This window comes from Felis catus, chromosome D3, assembly GCF_018350175.1.
Source record: "Felis catus isolate Fca126 chromosome D3, F.catus_Fca126_mat1.0, whole genome shotgun sequence".
Classification (NCBI taxonomy): Eukaryota; Metazoa; Chordata; class Mammalia; order Carnivora; family Felidae; genus Felis; species Felis catus.
The window spans coordinates 93615699-93636475 of record NC_058379.1 but is presented as its reverse complement, the minus strand read 5'-3'; the positions used below and the strand labels follow the sequence as shown (position 1 = coordinate 93636475).

General features: G+C 51.6%; 1 protein-coding gene across 15 annotated transcripts in view; it reads right to left on the bottom strand.

The window, feature by feature from the left end:
* Positions 1 to 20777, bottom strand: part of ATP9B (ATPase phospholipid transporting 9B (putative)) — a 251509-nt gene that overhangs the window by 40358 nt on the left and 190374 nt on the right. For all 15 annotated transcript variants that reach the window (XM_045041291.1, XM_045041296.1, XM_023242122.2 and 12 more), the window contains 2 exons: positions 9381 to 9493; positions 5373 to 5621 (listed from right to left, as the gene is read on the bottom strand). In XM_045041291.1, coding sequence (XP_044897226.1) covers positions 5373 to 5621; positions 9381 to 9493 — 362 coding nt within the window. The remainder of the gene's footprint in view (positions 1 to 5372; positions 5622 to 9380; positions 9494 to 20777) is intronic.

The window sequence follows — 20777 nt, the reverse complement described above, 5'->3', positions numbered from 1 at the left end:
CTGCTCTCGTAGAGAAAATGAACCATTGATCACTTATCGTAAGGAACAGGACAGGGCATCGGGGCTCCACGGGATGAATACAAGACGAGCTGCTGACACTCCAGCACCGCCACCTGCCGCACCTTAAAGTATCACCCACGTTCCACGACCACACGTCGCCACAAGTATTCAGTGACTGCACCTCAGTTTAACATGAGCTGCCCCAGAATGCAATTATTTGTATGAAACATTCACTTGTGCACACCTGCAGGGAGGGAAAAGACCCTCTGTTTGCAGGAAAATGGAAAGGAAGGCCGCTTCTGTTGTGAGGAAATGGAACTGTGACGTCAGACTCGGACACAGGAACGTTCGACTTCAGCGCGTCCTTTCGAAAGACAAAGAGGACGCGAGAGCCGTGAGTACGCAGGGACCGTGAGGGCGGAGCGCTGACGCAGAAATCTGCTACAAAGCTCCCAAGCGATAGCATTGCTTATTAACCACACATGTTGTGATAGGTCAACGCTGAGGTCAGACAGAAACCATCAATTGAGCCATTTCGCTGAACAAAGCTCCAGGGTGCAATATTCTAAGCACTTTATTCAATAAAAAATGCTTTTAAAACGGTGCTTTGGTGATTGGGAACACTGCCATCATCCGTCAACCTAACTGCAGCAAAGTTCAATAAGCTAAATAATGAACCATTTAGATGATTTTCCTTGGGCCTCGGGGATTTGCAAACACTGCATCAATAAAGCTCTTTAAAAATTATGACAAAGTCTATTTTTTCATTTTCAGATTTAAAATCTGTTAGGGATTTTTTTAAGTTATTTAACATGCTGCTACTTCTAATCATTGCCCAATCTCCAAAGTAGAAGGAAAATTGTAAACAAGTAAAAAATTTAATTATAAGATTAGCAGTTCTATTTAGTTCTCGTAATCTTGGAATCAACGAAATCCCTCTCTACTGTGAATTCCTAATTTAAGATTTAAAAAGTGTTAGGACTTATATAAAAAACCAAAGATAAAAAACCCTATGTATTTTTTCTTCCTTCCTTCTTTTCCTCCTTTCTTTCTTTTTAGAGACAGCGAGGAGGGGAGAGAGGTAGTGGTGAGGGAGTGTGGGGGAAGGAGGAAGGGAAGGAGGGAGGGAGGGCGGGAGGGAGAGAGAGAATCCCAAGCAGGCTCTACGCTCAGCACGGAGCCTGACGTGGGGCTTGATCCCACAATGCTGGGATCATGACCTGAGACGAGATCAAGATTCAGATGCTCGACCAACTAAGCCACCCAGGCACCCCAAAAATCCCATGTAGTTTCAGGAAATTCATATTTCTTTTTGGCAGGTATTAAGGTGAAATATGTAATATAATATTTTTAAAACAAATACAATTTTTCTTGAGAAACATCTGTGGTCTCAGCTTCCTGTGCTTTTAAGACTGAGAAATAATTCTTCATCCATAATCAAATGGGATTCTTGACAATTTCTAGCATGTTATAATACAAAACACGATGTATTCAACCCTTTCCTTACATGAAAAGGAATGTGGTTCATTTCCTTTACAGAGCAGTCACCAGCGGCCTACACTTGTCTCCAAGTGTCCACCGGAACACTGAGACGGCAACTTCTAGATCTTATAAATCTTAGCTATTCATCTTATAGTTTCTCCTACGTTTCCTGTTACCAAATACACATATGCGCGCGCACACACACACGCACCAGATTCTTACATCTACGTACAGAATGTAACACTCCCGGTGTTACAGGACGCTGACACCCAGAGGCGGCTGTGCCTGAGGGAGTGGGGGGCCTGGTCCTGCACACACCCAGTCTCCTCCGTACACAACGAGCTACACTCTCGAGCTTCTCGACAACCCACAGCACCGCCGCTAATCCAACGTTCACAGCCTGAGCCAATACGCCCCAAATGAGAGGGCGGGGTGACACTGTGACTCACAAAAAGATGCAGTCGGTCATCACAGTTCATTAGGTATCGAAAAGGGAAAGGCTACAAACCCCAGGGCTCTGGTTCCCACTTGATGTCATGGCCTGATATTGCCAGGAGACTGGTTTCTGGATAATTACCAAGGTCTGCTCCCCACACCTCCCTGCACGGCCTGGGCCTCGGGGCCCGGCCGAGATCTGTGCACCCCACATCCACAGGGGGAGGGGGGCCCAGCTGAGACTTGCGCACTCCACACCCACGGAAGAGGGGGGGCTCGGCTGAGATCCGTACACCCCATATTTGCAAGTGGAGGGGTCCCGGCTGAGACCCATGCATCCCACACCCATGGGAGAGAGGGAGGGCCTGGCAGAGACCCATGCACCCCATATCCGCGGGGGGGGGGCCGGCTGACACCCGTGCACCCCATATCCGCGGGGGGGGGGCCCGGCTGAGACCTGTGCACCCCATATCCACGGGGAGGGGCTCGGCTGAGACCCGTGCACCCCATATCCGCGGGGGGGAGGCCCGGCTGAGACCCGTGCACCCCACATCTGCAGGGGGAGGGGGGCCCAGCTGAGACTTGTGCACTCCACACCCACGGAAGACGGGGGGCTCGGCTGAGACCCGTACATCCCATATTTGCAAGTGGAGGGGTCCCGGCTGAGACCCATGCATCCCCACACCTGTAGGAGAGAGGGAGGGCCTGGCAGAGACCTGTGCACCCCATATCCGCGGGGGGGGGCCCCGGCTGAGGCCCGTGCACCCCATATCCGCGGGGGGGGCCCGGCTGAGACCCGTGCACCCCACATCCGCAGGGGGGAGGGGGGCCTGGCTGAGACCCACACACCCGAGAAGGAAGACGAGGGTCCCAGGAGGCACAGTAAGAGCACAGCCTACCCCCCACACCCCTGCAGCACCACGTACCCTGCGCCCAGGACGTGCCAGAGGGAGACCCAGACAGGACACCGTGGAGGTAATGGTTCAGGATCAAGTGGATTTGAGACCCTGCTTTGTCTTCAGCCTTTTTCATTCTTTTCAGTGTAAGAAAACCGAGTAATTCCAAGAGCAACAGAGTTACCGTAAAGCCGTCCAACAGTAACGGTGCTTACGAAACAGTAAGGGCTCCCTTTATCTCGTCCTCATCAATGAGAACCAAGGACGGGGCGCCTGGTGGGCGCAGGCAAAGACGCCCGGGCAGAAGTCGGGGGTGCGGCACTCGGGGTGCCCGTGGGAGGACCCCGCGGGGAAGGGGTACGAGGGACGCGACAGCGGCCACAGGAGGGAGGACGTGCGGGTGTGGGCACAGACACCAGGAGGGGGCTCCAGGCGTGAGTTTGAGGGGGGAGGGGAGCAGCGGCCCTGGTCTGGGCTTTCCACGGCGAAAGGAAAACAACCCAACTTCTACCTTTTTGGCTGGTTTCTCACCGCCTTTAAGCTCTTACACGAGAAATGACGTGTTGCCCTAATTTCTAACTTAGTTTGTTCTGGTTACTATCAGATAATTTCTTGACTAAATAATCGAAGAAATGCCAATGTAACCAAATCCGCAAAAATGAATTTGGTTTCCGGAAAATACAGCAGTGCATAAAGCTTTGTAAAACACCACGAATCTGTAGGTGCCGTTTTCATCATTATGAAGTCACGTCTTTGTTTCCACTGGGGGACCTTGGAGGGCGCTGCCCAGGAACCGCTCAGACCACTGGCCCACCTGGCTCCTGGCTCGGGCGCCGGCAGCACGCCCTGGGAGGGGCCACGGGAAGACGGCCAGGACCCGGGGGCTCTCAGCCGTGGGTGCACCTTAGCGCGTCCCCAGAATGGAGAAGCGTCCAGCCCCACGAGGCCCACCCAACAATCACCGGTGGAACTGAGCCCGTGCGCAGAAAAAGGCACATAAACAAAACAGAAAAAAGACAATCGAGGTGTGAGCGCACCTGGTGTGCAGACAGGATCAAGGGTGCCGATGTGTCCACCCGCGGCGCCCCAGGAGGCCACAGACAAGGGCTGAGGGCACCTCTGGGAACGAGACACGTCAGGACGGTCACAACCCGCCTTCTCCCGCTGCAGGGAGAGGACACAAGCCCCTTCCAGACGTGCCAGCCTGGCCAGGGCTCCTCCGTTCGGCCCCACAACACAGGCTGCACGGTCCTCTCTGCCCGCAGCCACAAGCTGGCTCGGCCGTTACTCCTGGGACGCCTTTCCTAACACTTTAAACTCACCGCTTACCTTGTGACTTCCTGACTGATTTTAATCACTGAAACAGGGTGCGATGGTTCCAGGCTCTGCGGGGTACGTGTGGGAGCACCCGCCACTTCCCATTCTCGGCTACACAGTGTGGCCCTGAGCGTCCGCGGCCTCACCAGCTCCCCGATGCTGACACCCTGGCAGCAAAGCGACACCCAGTTTCCCTGCAGTGATGTTATTACAGTGGAAGGACCCTGCTCTTCTGAAATAACCTTGATAACGAGAATCACCAGGCTCCTCTCTTTAAAACATCAGACTTTTTTAAAAAAACTGTGATTTTGGGGCGTCTGGGTGGCTCAGTCAGTTGAGCCCCTGACTTCAGCTCAGGTCATGATCTCACGCTCTGAGGTCTGTGAGTTTGGGCCCCAACAGCTCAGAGCCTGGAGCCTGCTTCGGATTGTGTGTCTCCCTCTCTCTCTGCCCCTCCCCCGCTCATGCTCTGTCTGTCTGTCTCTCTCTCTCTCTCTCAAAAATAAATAAAGGTTAAAACACCCTGTGATTGGAGGTTATTGTATGATCCAGTTTTAGCAGGTAAAGAAACTTGTTTGCTTCCACGGTTTGATGACAGAATCATCTCTGAAGAACCCGGAGTACAAAACAATACATAAGAGAACTGTGTTTAAAATATACTGGCTGTACAGGAATTGGACAAATTAATTTAACAATCTAAAAATCAAAAAATGATGCAAAGTTAGAAATGACTAATTTACTGCATTTAGGATTTTACTGTTTCGTTTGTCTTCTGCAGAGTTTTGAGACGATCTGCATCCCAATTCTCTTTTGAAATAGATACACTATATCTCAATTCTGGCAAAAGAACAAAAACAAAAAACCCAAAAAGCCCTGGAAATTTACTTGGAGGAAAGAGAGGACGATGAGGCAGGAACAGCCCAAGTCTCAGCAGCTTCAGGAAGATGGGACTTGGTCACAAAAGTTCTGGATTCTCTCATGTGCTTTCCGGTAACGGACTTAGACTTTCTGGGAGATGTGGACACACTGAGACCAAGGGCCCGTCTTGGAAAGGACCCTGACGCCAGGGGCTGCCAGCCGGGAAGAGCCGCGTGGCCCCTGGCCCGTAGCTAAGGCCTGCTAGAACTATGGTAAAGCTCGCCTCTCACCCCGTGAGAGAACTCATTCTCGCGCCTTCTGCGCCAGACTGAAACCCAAGGTGATGAGTTCTGTACTCTGATTGTCCAAGAGGCCCCGACTGACCTCGTCCGGGCTGGCGGCCTGGTAGGTGCGGTTCCCGTCGCTGAAGTCCTGATCTGCCTCGGCGTACTCGGCCTCCCCGCCCACACCGGCTCGGGACTCGTACACGGGGCTCACGTTGTGGCACAGCGCGATGGCCTTCACCGCTTCGTGCACTCGGCTGCTGACACTTTTTCTGACTTTGGGAGCTGAAGACTGGGCTTTTCTCGGGGGCGTTGAACTGGCATTGTTTCCGCCAGCCTGGGACTGCATCTGGTAAAATACGGAATGTCATAAAGTTGAAAATACAATATAGTTGATGCTGGAGTTATTAGCATATGCTATTTTTATAAGCTAGTTAGCTAGGGATAGGAAAAGCAGCTTGGGGCGCCTGGGTGGCTCGGTCGAGTGTCCAACTCTCGATTTTGGCTCAGGTCATGGGATCGAGCCCCACATTGGGCTCTGTGCTGGGCCTGGAGCCTGCTTGAGATTCTCTCTCTCTCCCTCTACTCCTCTCCCCTGCTCATGTATATGTTCTCAATCTCTCTAAAATAAAATACCAAAAAGAAAGAAAAAGAAAGAAAGAAAGAAAGAAAGAAAGAAAGAAAGAAAGAAAGAAAGAAAGAAAGAAAGAAAGAAAGAAAGAAAGGAAGAAAGAAAGAGGAAATGAAAGAAAGAAAGAAAGAAAAAACAAAGAAAGAAGAAACAAAGAAAGAAGAAGGAAGGAAGGAAGGAAGGAAGAAACAAAGAAAGAAGAAAGAAAGAAAGAAAGAAAGAAAGAAAGAAAGAAAGAAAGAAAGAAAGAAAGAAAGAAAAGAAAAAAGGAGAGAGGGAGGGAGGGAGGGAGGGAGGGAGGGAGGGAGGGAGGGAGGGAGGAAGGGAGGAAGGGAGGAAGGAAGGAAGGAAGGAAGGAAGGAAGGAAGAAAAGTAGCTCGGTTTGATTATGTGGTTTGATTCGGATTCCCTTCTACAGAACAGCTATTACTACAGTTGTCATACATACCAAAATATTTGTTTCAATACTTAAAATCTGGGTGTTTGCTTTGACTAGATTCACTTGAGCCACGGCATTAGCTTGCTAAGTCCTTAATAACTCATGCTGATCCTCCCTCTAACGATGGGGTTCGCTGAAGAACAAACAGTAGACTTGTAAGTGCTCTCACTTTCCTTTAAAAGTGCCGTATCTCAAGGGCTTTATAAAGCTAAAAGCAGGAGGAAAATGCTTATGAATCTTCCTTTAGCACGATAAATTAATCCATCTCGTGACAGCCTCTGAAGTTAGGGTCTGATTTCGTGCCTAACAATCATTACACACAATAAACACTGCGTTCTGAGGAAGAATGATCCCCGTGTCACATTTCAAAATCGTGCCCTCTCGAGGTGACTCCCCATTTACACCGTGTTTGGCTCTTGTCGCACTCAGCCGTGTCCGGGGAAGCTCACCTTCGCCAGCGAGGCGGGCGGCTGCTCGCTGTCCCCCATCCTGGAGGAGGAGTTGGAGGAGGAGGATGCCCGCCCCCCCCCCCCCCCCCCGCCACCAATAGGACCTCAGACATTCCTCAGTTAAGTTCACAGCCGCTCGTGAGTCCTCCCGACACAGTGAGTCTCCCGCTCTTGGACGGCACGTGTAGAGCCGCTGAACCATGAACACTCTGCCCATCAAATTACAGGGTTGTCTAATGAAGGGCTTGCCTGTTCGGCACAGCAGCTGGCACTCAGACCCACATCTGCGTGCTGCTCACATGGCTGCGTCACAGCAGAGACCACGGCCGACTCCCCCTTATGAATTATGTCATGTTTATTGATGGCTGTATGATTTAATTTCACACAGATGCCATTAAAGATTATGCCCTCCATCACCAAATGCTCCCAGTGGGGAAATACAATCAGATTACGAAAGATCTGTTACCTTACACTGGACCTGGTAGACTATTATCATCTTAATAAAAAGACAGAATCTAAGGAATAAAATCAATTTTACCTAAAAAGTACTGTCTAACCAACAGATAGCTAACAAAAAAGGTTTTTAAAAGAACTCTTACATGGAAATAAGTATTAAATATTTGTTGTTTTTATACAGTGACTTATCCTTTCTGCTTTTGATTCTTCTAGTAAAATAGCTTATTTGGAACTATTAAAATCATACTAATGGATAATGTAAATTAGTTATTTTTTTTTAAAAAAGATGCTCCCCGGTACTATTTCCAACTAGACAAAGATTACTAGAAGAGAAGTCTTTTTTCCTTTTCCTTCTTAGATTTTCCTTCTGTTAATCAATATTCTAGGTTACACAATACTTAGCCACCCAGGTGGCTCAGTCAGTTAAGCGACCAACCCTTGATCTCAGCTCAGGTCATGATCTCGTGGTTCATGAGTTCGAGTCCCGCATAGATCCCCCTGCCTGGGATTCTCTCTCTCTCCCACTCTTTCTGCCCCTCCCCTGCTCGTGCTCTCTCTCTCTCTCAAAATAAATAAACACTCAGAATATACTCTGTCTTGAAATGAGTGACATCCAACTCAGTAAAGCGTTTGGTTCCCAGTTTGTACCTGAGCTTGCGTAAGTGATCAGTACATACGATAAACTTACACGCATCACGGTTCTCATCTGACAGCGTCTTGAAAGTAAAGTATACGATATTCTAGTAAGTGTTACAGAAGAAAGAGAAGGTTTTCACAAACGAAACACAAGGCAGACAGTCCACTGGAATCTGGTCAGAGCAGAAAGCACTCGGGGCAGGTGTGAGGAAGACAGGTCGGAAGCATGACGGTCAACACAGACGGTCCACAGCCTCCCAGAGGGCCCAGGGGAGCCTGCGGACACGTGAGCCCCTCGTCGTTGGCGGGCGGGAGACTTGGTCCTCTCCCTGACATTCTACGTGGTGACTAAACCCTACCAAAGACTGGCGAGGAGGCAGAGAAGCAGCCTCGGAAGCGGTGACTGGTCCTCCATGGCGACCGCAGCCTTCAGTGCGAGGACCTTAAACAGACACCCCAGGGTTGTGAGGTGCAGTTACACAGAATCAGTGGGTCCACACGAGCGCAACACACACGCTACCTGGGAACAGTCTGTGGGAAGGAACCACGCAGCCTGAAAGAAACTCTGGAAAATGGTCTATGTCTGCCGTCCCTCCGCTCGCGATCTGTGATCTGTGCACGCACAGGGCCCCGTGGGCCCGACGTCGGGACCTGGAGCGTCAGGACCGTCCCAGGCCACACCACACATGTGTCACTCGCAGATCCCACCGCCTACAAAGTGTCGGGCAGGTGCTGTGACTACTGGGCTGCAACCTTGTGGGAAAGCAAGTAATTCCTATTCTCACAACCTCAGCTCCTGAGGCCCCGGTGAGAAGACGAGACTTAGGTCATGTGCCCCTCTCCCACAGAAACGTCCTTACGTAATCCAGATACAGACCACACATTTACAGACGGAATAACGTGATATCTGAGGTTCACTACAAACACGGTGAAGGACAAGCGCTATGGATGAAACAAAACCCACTGTGCGTGGACACCTGCTGACGTGGACGACAGGGTGACGGGCTCACCACGGTACGGTGTGCCCACTGCTATTTATTGAAAAGGCAAAAAAATATGAGGAAGTCTTATTAATTATGAAGGAAAACAGAGGGACTGTTAAGAAACACATTTGAGGGACCACCAGGGGGGCTCAGTCGGTTAAGCATCCGACTTCAACTCAGGTCATGATCTCCCTGTCTGTGAGTTCGAGCCTCACGTGGGGCTCTGTGCTGACAGCTCGGAGCCCGGAGCCTGCTTCGGATTCAGTGTCTCCCTCTCGCTGCCCCTCCCCTGCTTGTGCGCTCTCTCTCTTTTTCTCAAAAACAAACAAATATTAAAATAATAATAATAATAATAATAATAAAATAAGTCCCAAAACTGCTTCTTGATTTATAAATTAGAACCGAATGTTTTGGGACATTCAAAGAAGTCTGCCGATTTCCGCATGAATAGACACAACAGCTCAGGCTGGCTTCCGCAGACCGACCGCGTCCGCGCCAGGGTGCGCGAGCTCACCTGCGGGCACGGATTCCTGAGGTGGCCCTGGATCTCGTCCATCGTGTCTGCTCCATAAGACACAGTCCCCAGGTGCAGCCGCTTAAACACCATCTCGTTCTGGGTGAGGGTTCCTACGACAGGAGCGGCGAAGACGAAAATCAGTGCACACACAGGAGGCCAGCAGGCCGAACACAAGACTTCCCCACCCACGTTTCCACCCGCGGGCGGACGCTCTCCTCCCTGCTCAGGCTTCCCCTCAGCACGCTCTGCAATTCCAGCACCCAAACTGTCCTTCCGCCGAGGGCCAGCGTCCGTCCTAGCTCCCTCCGCGGTGGCTGCCTGAAGACAGGGCACACTCCGCCTTTCAGTTCACGCGTGTGACCTGGCCCACATGTGAGTCCTGCACGTTCTGAGACAGGCAGGAAAGGGGAAGACACGGCCGGTCTCCGGAGTTACACCTGAGGACGCCGCCTGAGAAAGACATCAGCCAGTCCCAAATCAGCAGGCCTATTGGTTTTTTAAAAACCCAATTTTGAAAAATTAGATAATTTCCGTTGAACAGAAACAGATGCATTTAACCCTTCGTGTCCATCTGTGTCACGTGGGGCAAGAGCACGTGGGCAGGAAGGCACATTCTCCCGAGCTGGGTCTCCGACCAGTGCCCTCCGCAGATGGGGAGGACCCTCCAGAGAGACAGTCAGGGGTCACCCCTGGGGACTGCCGGTCCCCGTGTGCCCGCCACTAACGTGTGCCTGCGCACAAGTACTTCACTCCCGGCGTGTGAGGAAGGCAGTCAGGAGAGGAGCACAGGTCAGGTTTATGAGACTCCCGGGGTCTGGCTTCCTATCAGAAACGTATACAGCCAAATACAGTGAGTAACCTCATGAAAGGCAGTGAGACAGAACATTATTTCAAAAACATGGTGAGTTTTCATTAAAAGTGACACATAAATTCACCTTGTTACACATCATGACTCTGGAAACCCCAAACTCTGTGAATATATATCACTTGATATAAAAACATACATAGAACATGTGCATATAATTTTTGCTTACTTGCTCTTGGGGACACGTGGACGCCTGTGAATGTGTTCGTCACGTGCTGCAATGACGTGCTGTCACACGGCCTCCCTGGGCTTTTCTGCACTTACTTCAAGGCACACGGAAGGATCACCCACAGGCTGAGGTCGTTATAAACGTGAATATGAACAACCCCATTGCCGATCGGTGATAATAAAAGTTGGGCTTTCCACACGGCTACGAGACACCCACAAGATATTAACTGATTTTTGCTTTCTTTGGCACACGTGACATTGAAAATACAAAGCGTTTTCCTACCTACCCCTGACTCCACACACATTAGTGAGAACTAGCGTTCAAGACAAAATAGGTCATCCAACTCGGAACTCCCACCAGGACACGAAGGCCACTTGAACGTGACAGGTAAGAGGAAAGCCCGTGCTGCCCGTCACGGTGTTAGGGGTGGCTCCGTCAGTCCTCCTGCACGAGTGGACACCGTACGACAGACCTTCATGCATTTCAGAGAGCAGCTACTCTTACGGGGGCTTGTCTTACAAACTTTGTCTTTAACCCTTTTAATACCTTGAATAAACGGAACCCAAGTTTCCTGAAGTCAAAATTATGTGAGAAGTACAGTTTTTGGGTTATGTCGTCATTAAATAGAATTAGCTTAAAATAGTGGCTTACATTAAACAACGTAATTAAAAACAAGTCGGCCTCCAAATGAAATAAGGGAAGTTCTAGAAATGATTTCTATCAGAGATTTGAGTTGAAAACGACAGTTCTCTTATCCGAAATCAAGACAATGAAATCATACGTTAATTCCTATTAGAATAAGCACAAAGTTCACCTCTATTATGTGTGCCCGGATGAGTTCTCTGAAAAATTATTTAATGTTGCTCTAATAAAAAATGTTTTACTTATCAGACTGACACAATCAGAGAATTTCCTGTCGACTTTTTCTCTGATACACACTGAACGTGAGACTGGTTTACAAAGGGCTGCGGTAATGAGGCAGTTCAGAAGTGGGACTGTGACGAATAATTCTTCTCCTAACCTGACTTCTTACTAGCGATTCTATGTATGTGGCAAAGAGAAGGATACTATGGCCTGACAGTGCCTACGAGGAGTAAACTATTATTTCTTTAGGTCTTTAAACCGCTAGATGCAAGTCACAGAAGACCCCAAGTAAAGAGATGCGTCTTCTCCTCCGCTCGCTGTCTTAGGCCACAGGGACCGCGGGGACAGGCACTTGGGAGCGCGAGTTCACTCCGTGCTGTTACTGTTTCTGTATTAATCGTTCACCCCTTCTCTTTGTAAACACCGAAGTAAAATTGACATATACTATCTATTTCGGGGCCACCGTCTAGTGATTCAGTATTTTGCACTCCCCAAAATGATCTGCAGAAGTGCGGATACCACCGGGCACCATACGGAGTTACTACCGGACCATCGACCACGCTCCCCGTGCTGTACTCTTCGTCCCCGGGACGTACTTATTTTGTCACTGCCGGTCTGTCCCTCTTCACCCCCTTCACCTGTTTCACCCTCTGGCCACCACCTATGTGTCTGGGGAGTCTGTTTCTCTATTGTTTGTCTGTTTAGATTACACACGTTTGAGTTTCTCTGACTTGTTTCCCTTGGCATAATACCCTCTAGATCCACCCACACTGTCGCAAATGGCAAGGTTTCATTTTTATGGCCGAGTAGTATTGTACATACACACATCTTCCTCACCATTCATCTGTCGGTGGACACTTGGGCTGTGCCCATGTCTCAGCCACTGTAAATAACGCTGCTAGGAACACAGGGGTGCAGACGGCTTTCTGAATTCGTGTTCTTGTTTTCTTTGGCTAAATACCCAGAAGTGCGACTACTGATCACATGGTAGTTCTATTTTAAATTTTTGAGGAACCTCCACACTGTTCTCCAGAGTGGCTGCACAGTTGGCATTCCCACCAACAGTACAAGAGGGTCCCCGTTTCTCCACATCCTCAGCAACATCTGTTGTTTCCTGACTTGTTGATTTTAGCCATTCTGATGGGTGTGAGGCGGTATCTCATCGTGGTTTTGATTTGTGTTTTGTTGACGAGTGACGTGGGGCATCTTTTCATGTGTCTGTTGGCCAGGTGTGTGTCTTCTTTGAGAAATGTCTATTCGTGTCTTCTGCCCATTTAAAAAAATTTTTTTAAATGTTTTTATTTATTTTTGAGACAGAGGGAGACAGACCATGAGCAGGGGAGAGGCAGAGAGAGAGGGAGTCACAGAATCTGAAACAGGCTCCAGGCTCTAAGCTGTCAGCACAGAGCCTGACGCGGGGCTCGAACCCATGGACCGTGAGATCATGACCTGAGCCAAAGTCGGACCCTCAACCGATTGAGCCACCCAGGCGCCCCTGCCCATTAAAAAAAAATTTTTTTTGATGCTAAGTTGTCTAAGTTCTTTACATATTTGTGGATATTAACCCCTGTGAGATGGTGGATGTGAAAATACCTCCTCCCATTCAGTAGCTGCTCTTCCGTTTTGTTGGCAGTTTCCTTCATTGTGCAGAAGCTTTTCACTTTGATGAAATCCCATTGGTCTATTTTAGTTTTTGCTGCCCTTTCCTGGGGAGACAGATCCAAACAAATGTTGCTAAGGCCAAGGTCAAAGAGATCACGGCCTGTGTTTTCCTCTAGAACTTTTGCAGTTTCTGGTCTTTAGTTCTGTGCTAGTTTTGTGGGTATAAGAAAAAGGTCCAGTACTTTCTTCTGCACGAGGCTGTTACTGCAGAGGCAGTCTCTTCCCCATCCTGTGTTCTTGTCTCCTTCGTTGGACATTAGCTGCCTGCCATTCATGTGCGTGGGTGTTTTTGGCTCTTGACTGTTCCACTGGTCTGTTCTGTGCCGCGCTGCTAGGACTGTGGCTTTGCTGACCTTTTAGAGTTTAAGGTGCCCCCATTTCCCGATCTTGTAGCGCCCAGCTCCTCCCACTCTTCCTCTAGGATGGTTGTTCTGTGCTCTGGATGCACAGCACGGCCTTGGACTCCCCTTCCCCCAACCGGTCCACATGGACCCCCATCCCCACCTGGCCTCCCCTTCTCCCCACTGGGCTACATGGACCCCCCCATCAACCCTGGCCTACCCTCCCCCAACCGGTCCACATGGAGCCTCCCCCATGCCCCCTGGCCTCCCCACTGGGCCACATGGACCCTCCCATCAACCCTGGCCTACCCTCCCCCAACCGGTCCACATGGACACGCCCCCATGCCCCCTGGCCTCCCCTTTTCCCCACTGGGCCACATGGACCCCCCCATCCCCGCTGGCCTCCCTTCCCCCAACCGGTCCACATGGAACCCTCCCATCCCCCCCTGGCCTCTCCCTCTCCCCACTGGTCCACATCCCCCCCCCTCCCATCCCCCCTGGCCTCCCCTTCCCCCGACGGGTCCACACCATCCTCACCAGACACACTCCTCCTACATCAGCCACAGGCTCCGGTGGCCGCACGGCCTCAAGATGCAGCCACCATTCCCCAAACACCATCAACCCTCACATTCCCATCGATTTCTAACACACTTGGCATTCATTTATGCGTTTGGCAAAAAACTCCCTTAAAGGCATCGCTGTGCACTGGGTTTTGGAGGCTGACGGATCAGGGTGTGCACCCTGTTTGTTCCCTGTGGGCCAAGGAATGTCACACTCAGTGTGTCTGTAAAGAAGGACGAGACCACGTACCTTGCCCAGCTGTGGCACAGGGTAAGATCGTGTACGAAGAGCCCGAAGCACGAGGACTGGGGGTCCCTTCGCTCAAGAACCCTGCGGTGCAAAGGCAGAGAGAAGAGCACAGAGCAGGTCTGCTCCCAGGGGACGCTGAGCACGGGGGGCAGACGTGCGGGGTCTGTGGCCGCAGCCGCTGGAGGAGGATGGCAGCAGGGGCTGCAGAACTGATGAGTGTCCCGTCACCGAGGGCATCCAGGGCCTGACTTCGTCCTGGGGACTCCCGCGTGGGTCACAGTGACTGATCAGCACAGTGGTGGTGACGGTGGAGGACAAAGTCGAGGAAGGTCTAGGAGACCAGGGACGTGGTGGCAGGGCTGGAGACAGAGAAGAGGGTGCAAATCCAGAGGCTGGAGAGGCCGGGAGTTTGCTCGGGGATCTGGGCTCCGCAGGGCTGGCGGGGAGGGGGCCCGGCATGCCCGGGGGCTGTGCTCTGTTGATGGTGTCCCTGTCCCGAGTTCCCCAGCACGGAGCCGCGGGGCCCGCCGTACTGTGCCTCCTACCCCTTCAAGCTTTGGGCACATGCACACGGCAGGGCTCCGCAGAAACCACAGACCCTTCGCTCGTGGTTTTAAAGGTGCCAGCCCGCCGGACGCCCCTTGCCACAGCCTGCCGAGCGGCCAGGGCAGGCAAGCACCGTCCCCGCTCCAGGCAGAAGTAAATACGGCACAAAGAAAGTGGACCAGCCGCATACGGTCAGACTGTCGGTACATTAGTGAGACAAGAACTCAGATCCTGAGATGACAAATTCTGTCTTCCACGTGTCAACCTGCCTCAGTCTGACGGCTGCTAGCTAGCAACCAGATTCCGTGCCGCGCTAACTTGTGTCGAGGGGGATGAGGCTTCGTTCAAAGACCAGATTCAGTTAAGGTTACAATGCATTTCAGGAAACAGAGCAGATCAAATTATACTGTAGGAGAAAGTATCAGTCATTTCTAGAAAGATCTTTTGGGCTGCGTTTGGTACGTTTCAACAGGTTTTTAAACTATCAAGAATAATCACAACATTTAACGCACTCACGTCACAGTGAATGGGAAAAATACGCCATCCGTCCAACACCGGCAACTCCGATGGCGGGACAGACACACGGCCTGAAACCCGGTCACGGAAGCAAGAGAGCGTCTGGGAGAAATACGGCCGCACGTGCAGAGCAAACACGCCGGCAGAACAGGCACCGACGCAAGCTGCTGCTTCTGTCACACATCCTCTGCGACCCCCGGGCCTTCTGAGCTCAGGCCGGACCGTCCTCCCAGGACACGGTCTCTGTCGTGCGGGGTGGACCCTCCAGCTGGAACGCTCCACGGTCTGACACTGAGCTCTGCAAGTCCGCTGTTTTCACAGTCGTCATCTTCCCTGATCCTCAGAGGAGCACAGACCGGTGGGAGCAGTGCGCATCCCTGCTGCTGGAATCGGGCGGGCCTGTGTTTGTATTCAGGGTACTGGAAATGCTAGAGGAGTACAGGATGAGAGTTCTAGAGTTTCAAAAGTTAACAACCGTCAGGTACATGAGTGCAGTGACAGGAAAAAGTAGCGAATGTGCTTTTCCCAAGGACACTGCAGTTACGGGGACCCACGCTCGCCCGCAAAGACCAAGGGACGTCGCGGTTACGGGGACGCACGCTCCCCTGCAAAGACCAAGGGACGTCGCAGTTACGGGGACGCACGCCACCCCGCAAAGACCAAGGGACGTCGCGGTTACGGGGACGCACGCTCCCCCGCAAAGACCAAGGGACGTCGTGGTTACGGGGACGCACGCCACCCTGCAAATACAGGTGGTGTTTCTCGCTGGGGGCAGCAGAGCCTTAGCGAAGACCTTTCCCAGATGTGGCAGCCTGAGTAAGGGTGGCTGGGTTCTGTTCCGACTGATTTTGAAAGGATCATGGGTTCACAGAAGGCTGCACACATACAGAGGGGGCCCCCTGTGCCCGCCACCCGGCACCCCTTCACCACGGGCTGCTCTGCTACACTGAGAGGCGCAGCACTGGCGGTGCGTGTGGTTCCGCATCACCATCGCGTGTGGGTCTGCGCCAGCACCTCCCTCGCCTGCGGCCGCGTCCACCCTTCCCCCGTCCCTGCCCTGGCTCAGCGCGTCAGGTCTCCATCTGCCGGACCGGGAGCTGGGTCATCTCCGGATGGCCGGGCAAGGGTGCAAGTCTAGGGTCCCCATTGGACCCTTGGGGCAGAGGGTGGGGCCACAGATCCTCCGTCAGCTTTACTGACACAGAACGGAATTTAACGCTGCAAGTCGGAGGTGTACGACAGGCCGACCGGACAGACTGACATGCAGCATGCGACGGCCAAGGTCGCGCTGGCCGGCCCCTCCATCTGGCACGTCATGGGGCCACACCCGCTGCACTGACACGCACACCTTCTTGGAAGGGCTGGAACGGAAGCGTAGGAGTCCCCCGTCCCACCAGCTGGTCCTGCGGCTCGTCGTGCCGCTGACATTTCTCCACCGCTGGCTTCTCCAGCACCCGGGCTGGGGCCGGAGGCAGACCAGCAGGGACCTGAGCGCCGTCACTCCTGGGGTCCCAGGGGCCCTGCGAGCCTGCCTGCTTCCCTCCGCGCTCACGGTCCCCCCGTGTGCGCTCCATACGTCACATCAGCAGGAGGAACGGGGAGAAGGGCATCCGCTCCCCTGTTCCGGAACTGGAGGCTCTAGGTTTTATTGGAACACACTGTAAAGGCTCACTTCACCCTCTAACACTCTGGGATCGCCTAGTTCAGTATGGAAGCTCTCCTACTCTTTCCTACGATCACAGGACACTGACAGAGACAGGTACACGTTTATAAACTACTTTCTCACGTGACAGCACCCAGGAGTATGGAATCTGTACTGGGTGTACCACAAACTCACTGTAACATACCACATTCTGTCGGGCGAGTCTCCCAAGCATGGATACTCAGACGGTTTACAACTTTTGCTATAAAAACGTGATTTCTGTAGGGTAGATTCTTCAAGGTGAGTTTCGGAGAGCACAGTCTGAATTTACACACGGTGCCACACATGTGTCCCGGGTTACACTGGTCACAGTGCCCACCACCAACACAGCATGCTCAGCCATGGCATCGACAGGCTTCAGGTCACGATCGCAGAGGATTTAGAGGCACTAGCCGTAGATTACGTTCTTAAGATGTAATTTTAGACATTCACTTACCTAGTGATAAATTAACTTTTATACCTGTTTCCTATTTTAAAAAAATATTAAGTTCTATTCACATATAACTGGCTAAAGCTCATGTACTTAAAGAAGTCGCGAGATTACACGTTGTTACAATAAAACATTTTGTTTTCCCATGCTTTTCTTTGAAGATTACATCTGTTTTACATCAAGGCAGTAGTGTGGGAGGGACTGGTACTTGTCAGCTGTCCAAGATGCCCACGAGGTTAGGTCTCCTGCCCCACGGCCTCGGACCAGCAGGATGGACGCTGCATTCGGGCCGGGTGGCTCAGCGTCTAACTGTGTGCACCCAGCAGACCTGGGAGAGCTTAAGTCCCCAAGCCCAAGTCGCAGCCCCGTATCGCCTGAATCAGAGCGCCCGAGAAGAAAGCCGGTCACGAGATCCGAAGTCTGGGGACCACTCTCTCCACAAGAGAATGCTGGTTGCATGCAGCGTATGGAGCGAGGGAAAGGATCCACTTTGGAGAATAACCGGAACGTAAAGCCCGCGTCTCTACGCCTTGGCGTTTGGACACAACACTTCTGGCAATCCACCCAGTTGACTGCAAGCCTTTCCCTTCAAAGTTAAACGCTCTGCCAATGGATCAGGGCCAATGACCGCACAAAGCAAGTTCGACGACTGTGCCTGAACGCGTTCCATCCCCTCCAGACGTATCTCCGTGGTCGTCTCAACTGTACTATACTTAGGAGAATATCCCCTTTTCCATTTTCCACATATCCAATCAAGGAGAAAGGAACTGCAATACGCGAATGTCGCTGTTATCAGCGAGGCAACACAACACCGCTGACCAGAAGCATCCGCAGTAGCCGGACGGGAGGAAGCCACCACAGCCAACGGCCAGCTTGTCTGGGGTCACGTATGCACGTGCTCAACTCACAATGCCCAGGCAGCAGGTGGACGGGGCAAACGAGTGCCAATTCCTGCCATCTGGACGACGCGAGGAATACAAAGAGTGCTTAAAGGAGAACTATGACAACGGAACCCAAATCCCTCAGCGGCGTAAATCTCCTACACGGCACACGCCGGTCACTCAGAGAAACCTGCACGGTTTGTTCTGAACGCCACCTCACCAAACATACGCAAGGATGAGGAACAGGGCTCTGGGGCGTGAACGAGGACGTGTGCCCAGGGCACGGGTCTCAGTGTTGTCCCGCGCACCGTCCCCCCGACACTGGCTCCTTTGTGGGAGACGTTCCACTCAGCAGGGAAAACACCGACGGGAGAAGCACAGCCGTGCAGGGAGGCCTGGGTCGGGAGCCCGGGACACGCCCTTACTGGCGTCTGGAAGCTTGTGCACCTGACGATGGGGACATCTCTGCTCTTCACACGCGTGGCCCTTGTGTCACGGGCCATCAATCTTTGCCTCGTGACTGCAAAGCTGGAAATAATTCCGAGGTTCGTGGATTTAAATACAGCGTTAGATGTCATGACTGAATGACAGTTTGGTTTCATCAAGGCGAAATATGGCCAAGCATCTGATTCAGGAACATTGTGTCCTTCATTAAACTAGCTGTGATATATTTTAGAGTACAACAAACTCCTCTATTAGGAGCATTTACCGCGAAAAATCAAACGAAGACCATGACTGACCTGCCGGGTCCAAACCCCTGGTTTCATACACGATGAAAACGGGGTTCGACTACTGGCGGGGGATACAACAGGTGATGGCGGCAGAAACTACGAGGCATCCCCAAGCGTGACGCTCCACGCGGACAGCGAGGATTTTCCACAACCAAAGGCACATCATGACCACCGCTCCACTCACAGACTATCTCTGGACAGTGAATCTGGGGCTGAAGAGTGACTGCGACTTTAACGGGCTGCTTTAGCTACTTGTCCCCAGTTAGCCTGGTGACAGCGTTTCAAGTTCTGGGACCCCGATGCCATCTGTGCCGTTACTCTCTGCTTCTTGCTGTTTGGAGAAACCTCTAGAGTAACGTGCCCAGATCCCTTGAAAATAGGGGAGCCCACATCATTCCCACGGACACATACAAGCAGATGCTGGAATAGTAAATATAGTGTTGGATTTTAAAATTTAGCGTAGGGGCGCCTGGGGGGCTCCGTCGGTTAAGTGTCTGACCTCGGCTCAGGTCATGATCTCATGGTTCGTGGGTTTGAGCCCCATGTCGGGCTCTATGCTGACAGCTCAGAGCCTGGAGCCTGTTTCAGATTCTGTGTCTCCCCCTCTCTCTGCCGCTCCCCTGAGTGCACTCTGTCTCTCTGTTTCTCAAAAATGAATAAACATCAAAAAAACTTATAAAATAAAATAAAATTTAGTTTCAAATAATTAAAAGATAACTTAAATCCAGATTTGGACTACTTCTTTCTCCTTTCGGGTTACGTTTAGAACCCAAATGTTACATTGAGGCAAATACCTAAAAGCTCTTTATTCTGCTGCCTAACGTAGCCAAGGAGAACGAAACAGAAAATAAATCGAGAAGCTTCTGAAAGCAACCAGTTTAAAAGAATGGTCATGTTAGTGCTTCCATACAGGTCTGTGATCCACGTTGAGCCGCTTTCCGTGTGGTGTGAGGCAGGGGTCCCAACTATTCTTCTGCACGTGGCCGTGTGGTTTCTCTGAGCACGGCCTGCGGAAGGCGCCCTTCATCCCCCAGTGTATCGAGGCAGCCTTGCTGAAAGCCACTTGCCGCTGTCAGGCTGACGTCCGGAGTCTCGACTCCATTCCCTTGATCCCGACGTCTGTCCTCACAGGCAGCATCACCCTGTCTGACCCCTACCGCCTGGTGGTAGGCTCTGTGATGAGGAACTGTGGAGTCCCCCGGTTTGCTCTTTTCCCAGGACTGCTGACACCACCCTGCGTCCCCTGCACTTCCACACGGGTTGTAGGGTCAGCCTGTCAACTCCCACGAAGGCGGCAGTTGGGACTGAAAGGGACTCTGTAGAGTGCATGAATCAACTTGGGGAATCCTGCTGCTATCGTAACCCTATAAGGCACTGACTTTATTTTTTGATGCCATTGTAAATGGAATTGTTTTCTTAATTCTATTTTGGGATAGTTCACTGCTAGTGTGTAGAAATACAGTTCACTTTTGTGTATTCGTCTTGTATTTTAAACCTTACTAAACTCATTTATTGATCTTAACAGACTTTTAGGGGATTCCTTAGGATTTTCTGTGTAAAGACCATGCCACACACGAGTTTTACTCCCCTTTATAGTGTGGATGCCTTTTTCTTTTCCTCGACTACCTGCCCTGGCTCGAGCCTTGAACGGACGCAGCGGCATTCTTCCTGACAGACAGAAAGCAGAAACCACTCCGATGTCCTTCAAAGGACAGGTGGGTGAATAGAACGTGGTCGACCCGCGCGACTATCACTCTGCAATGAAGTACGAACAGATGCGACAACGTGGCTGAACGTGGAAAGCACTATGCTGAGCGGAAGAAGCCAGACACAAAAAGCCACACAACGTGCGTCCATCCATGTGAGAAATCCAGAAC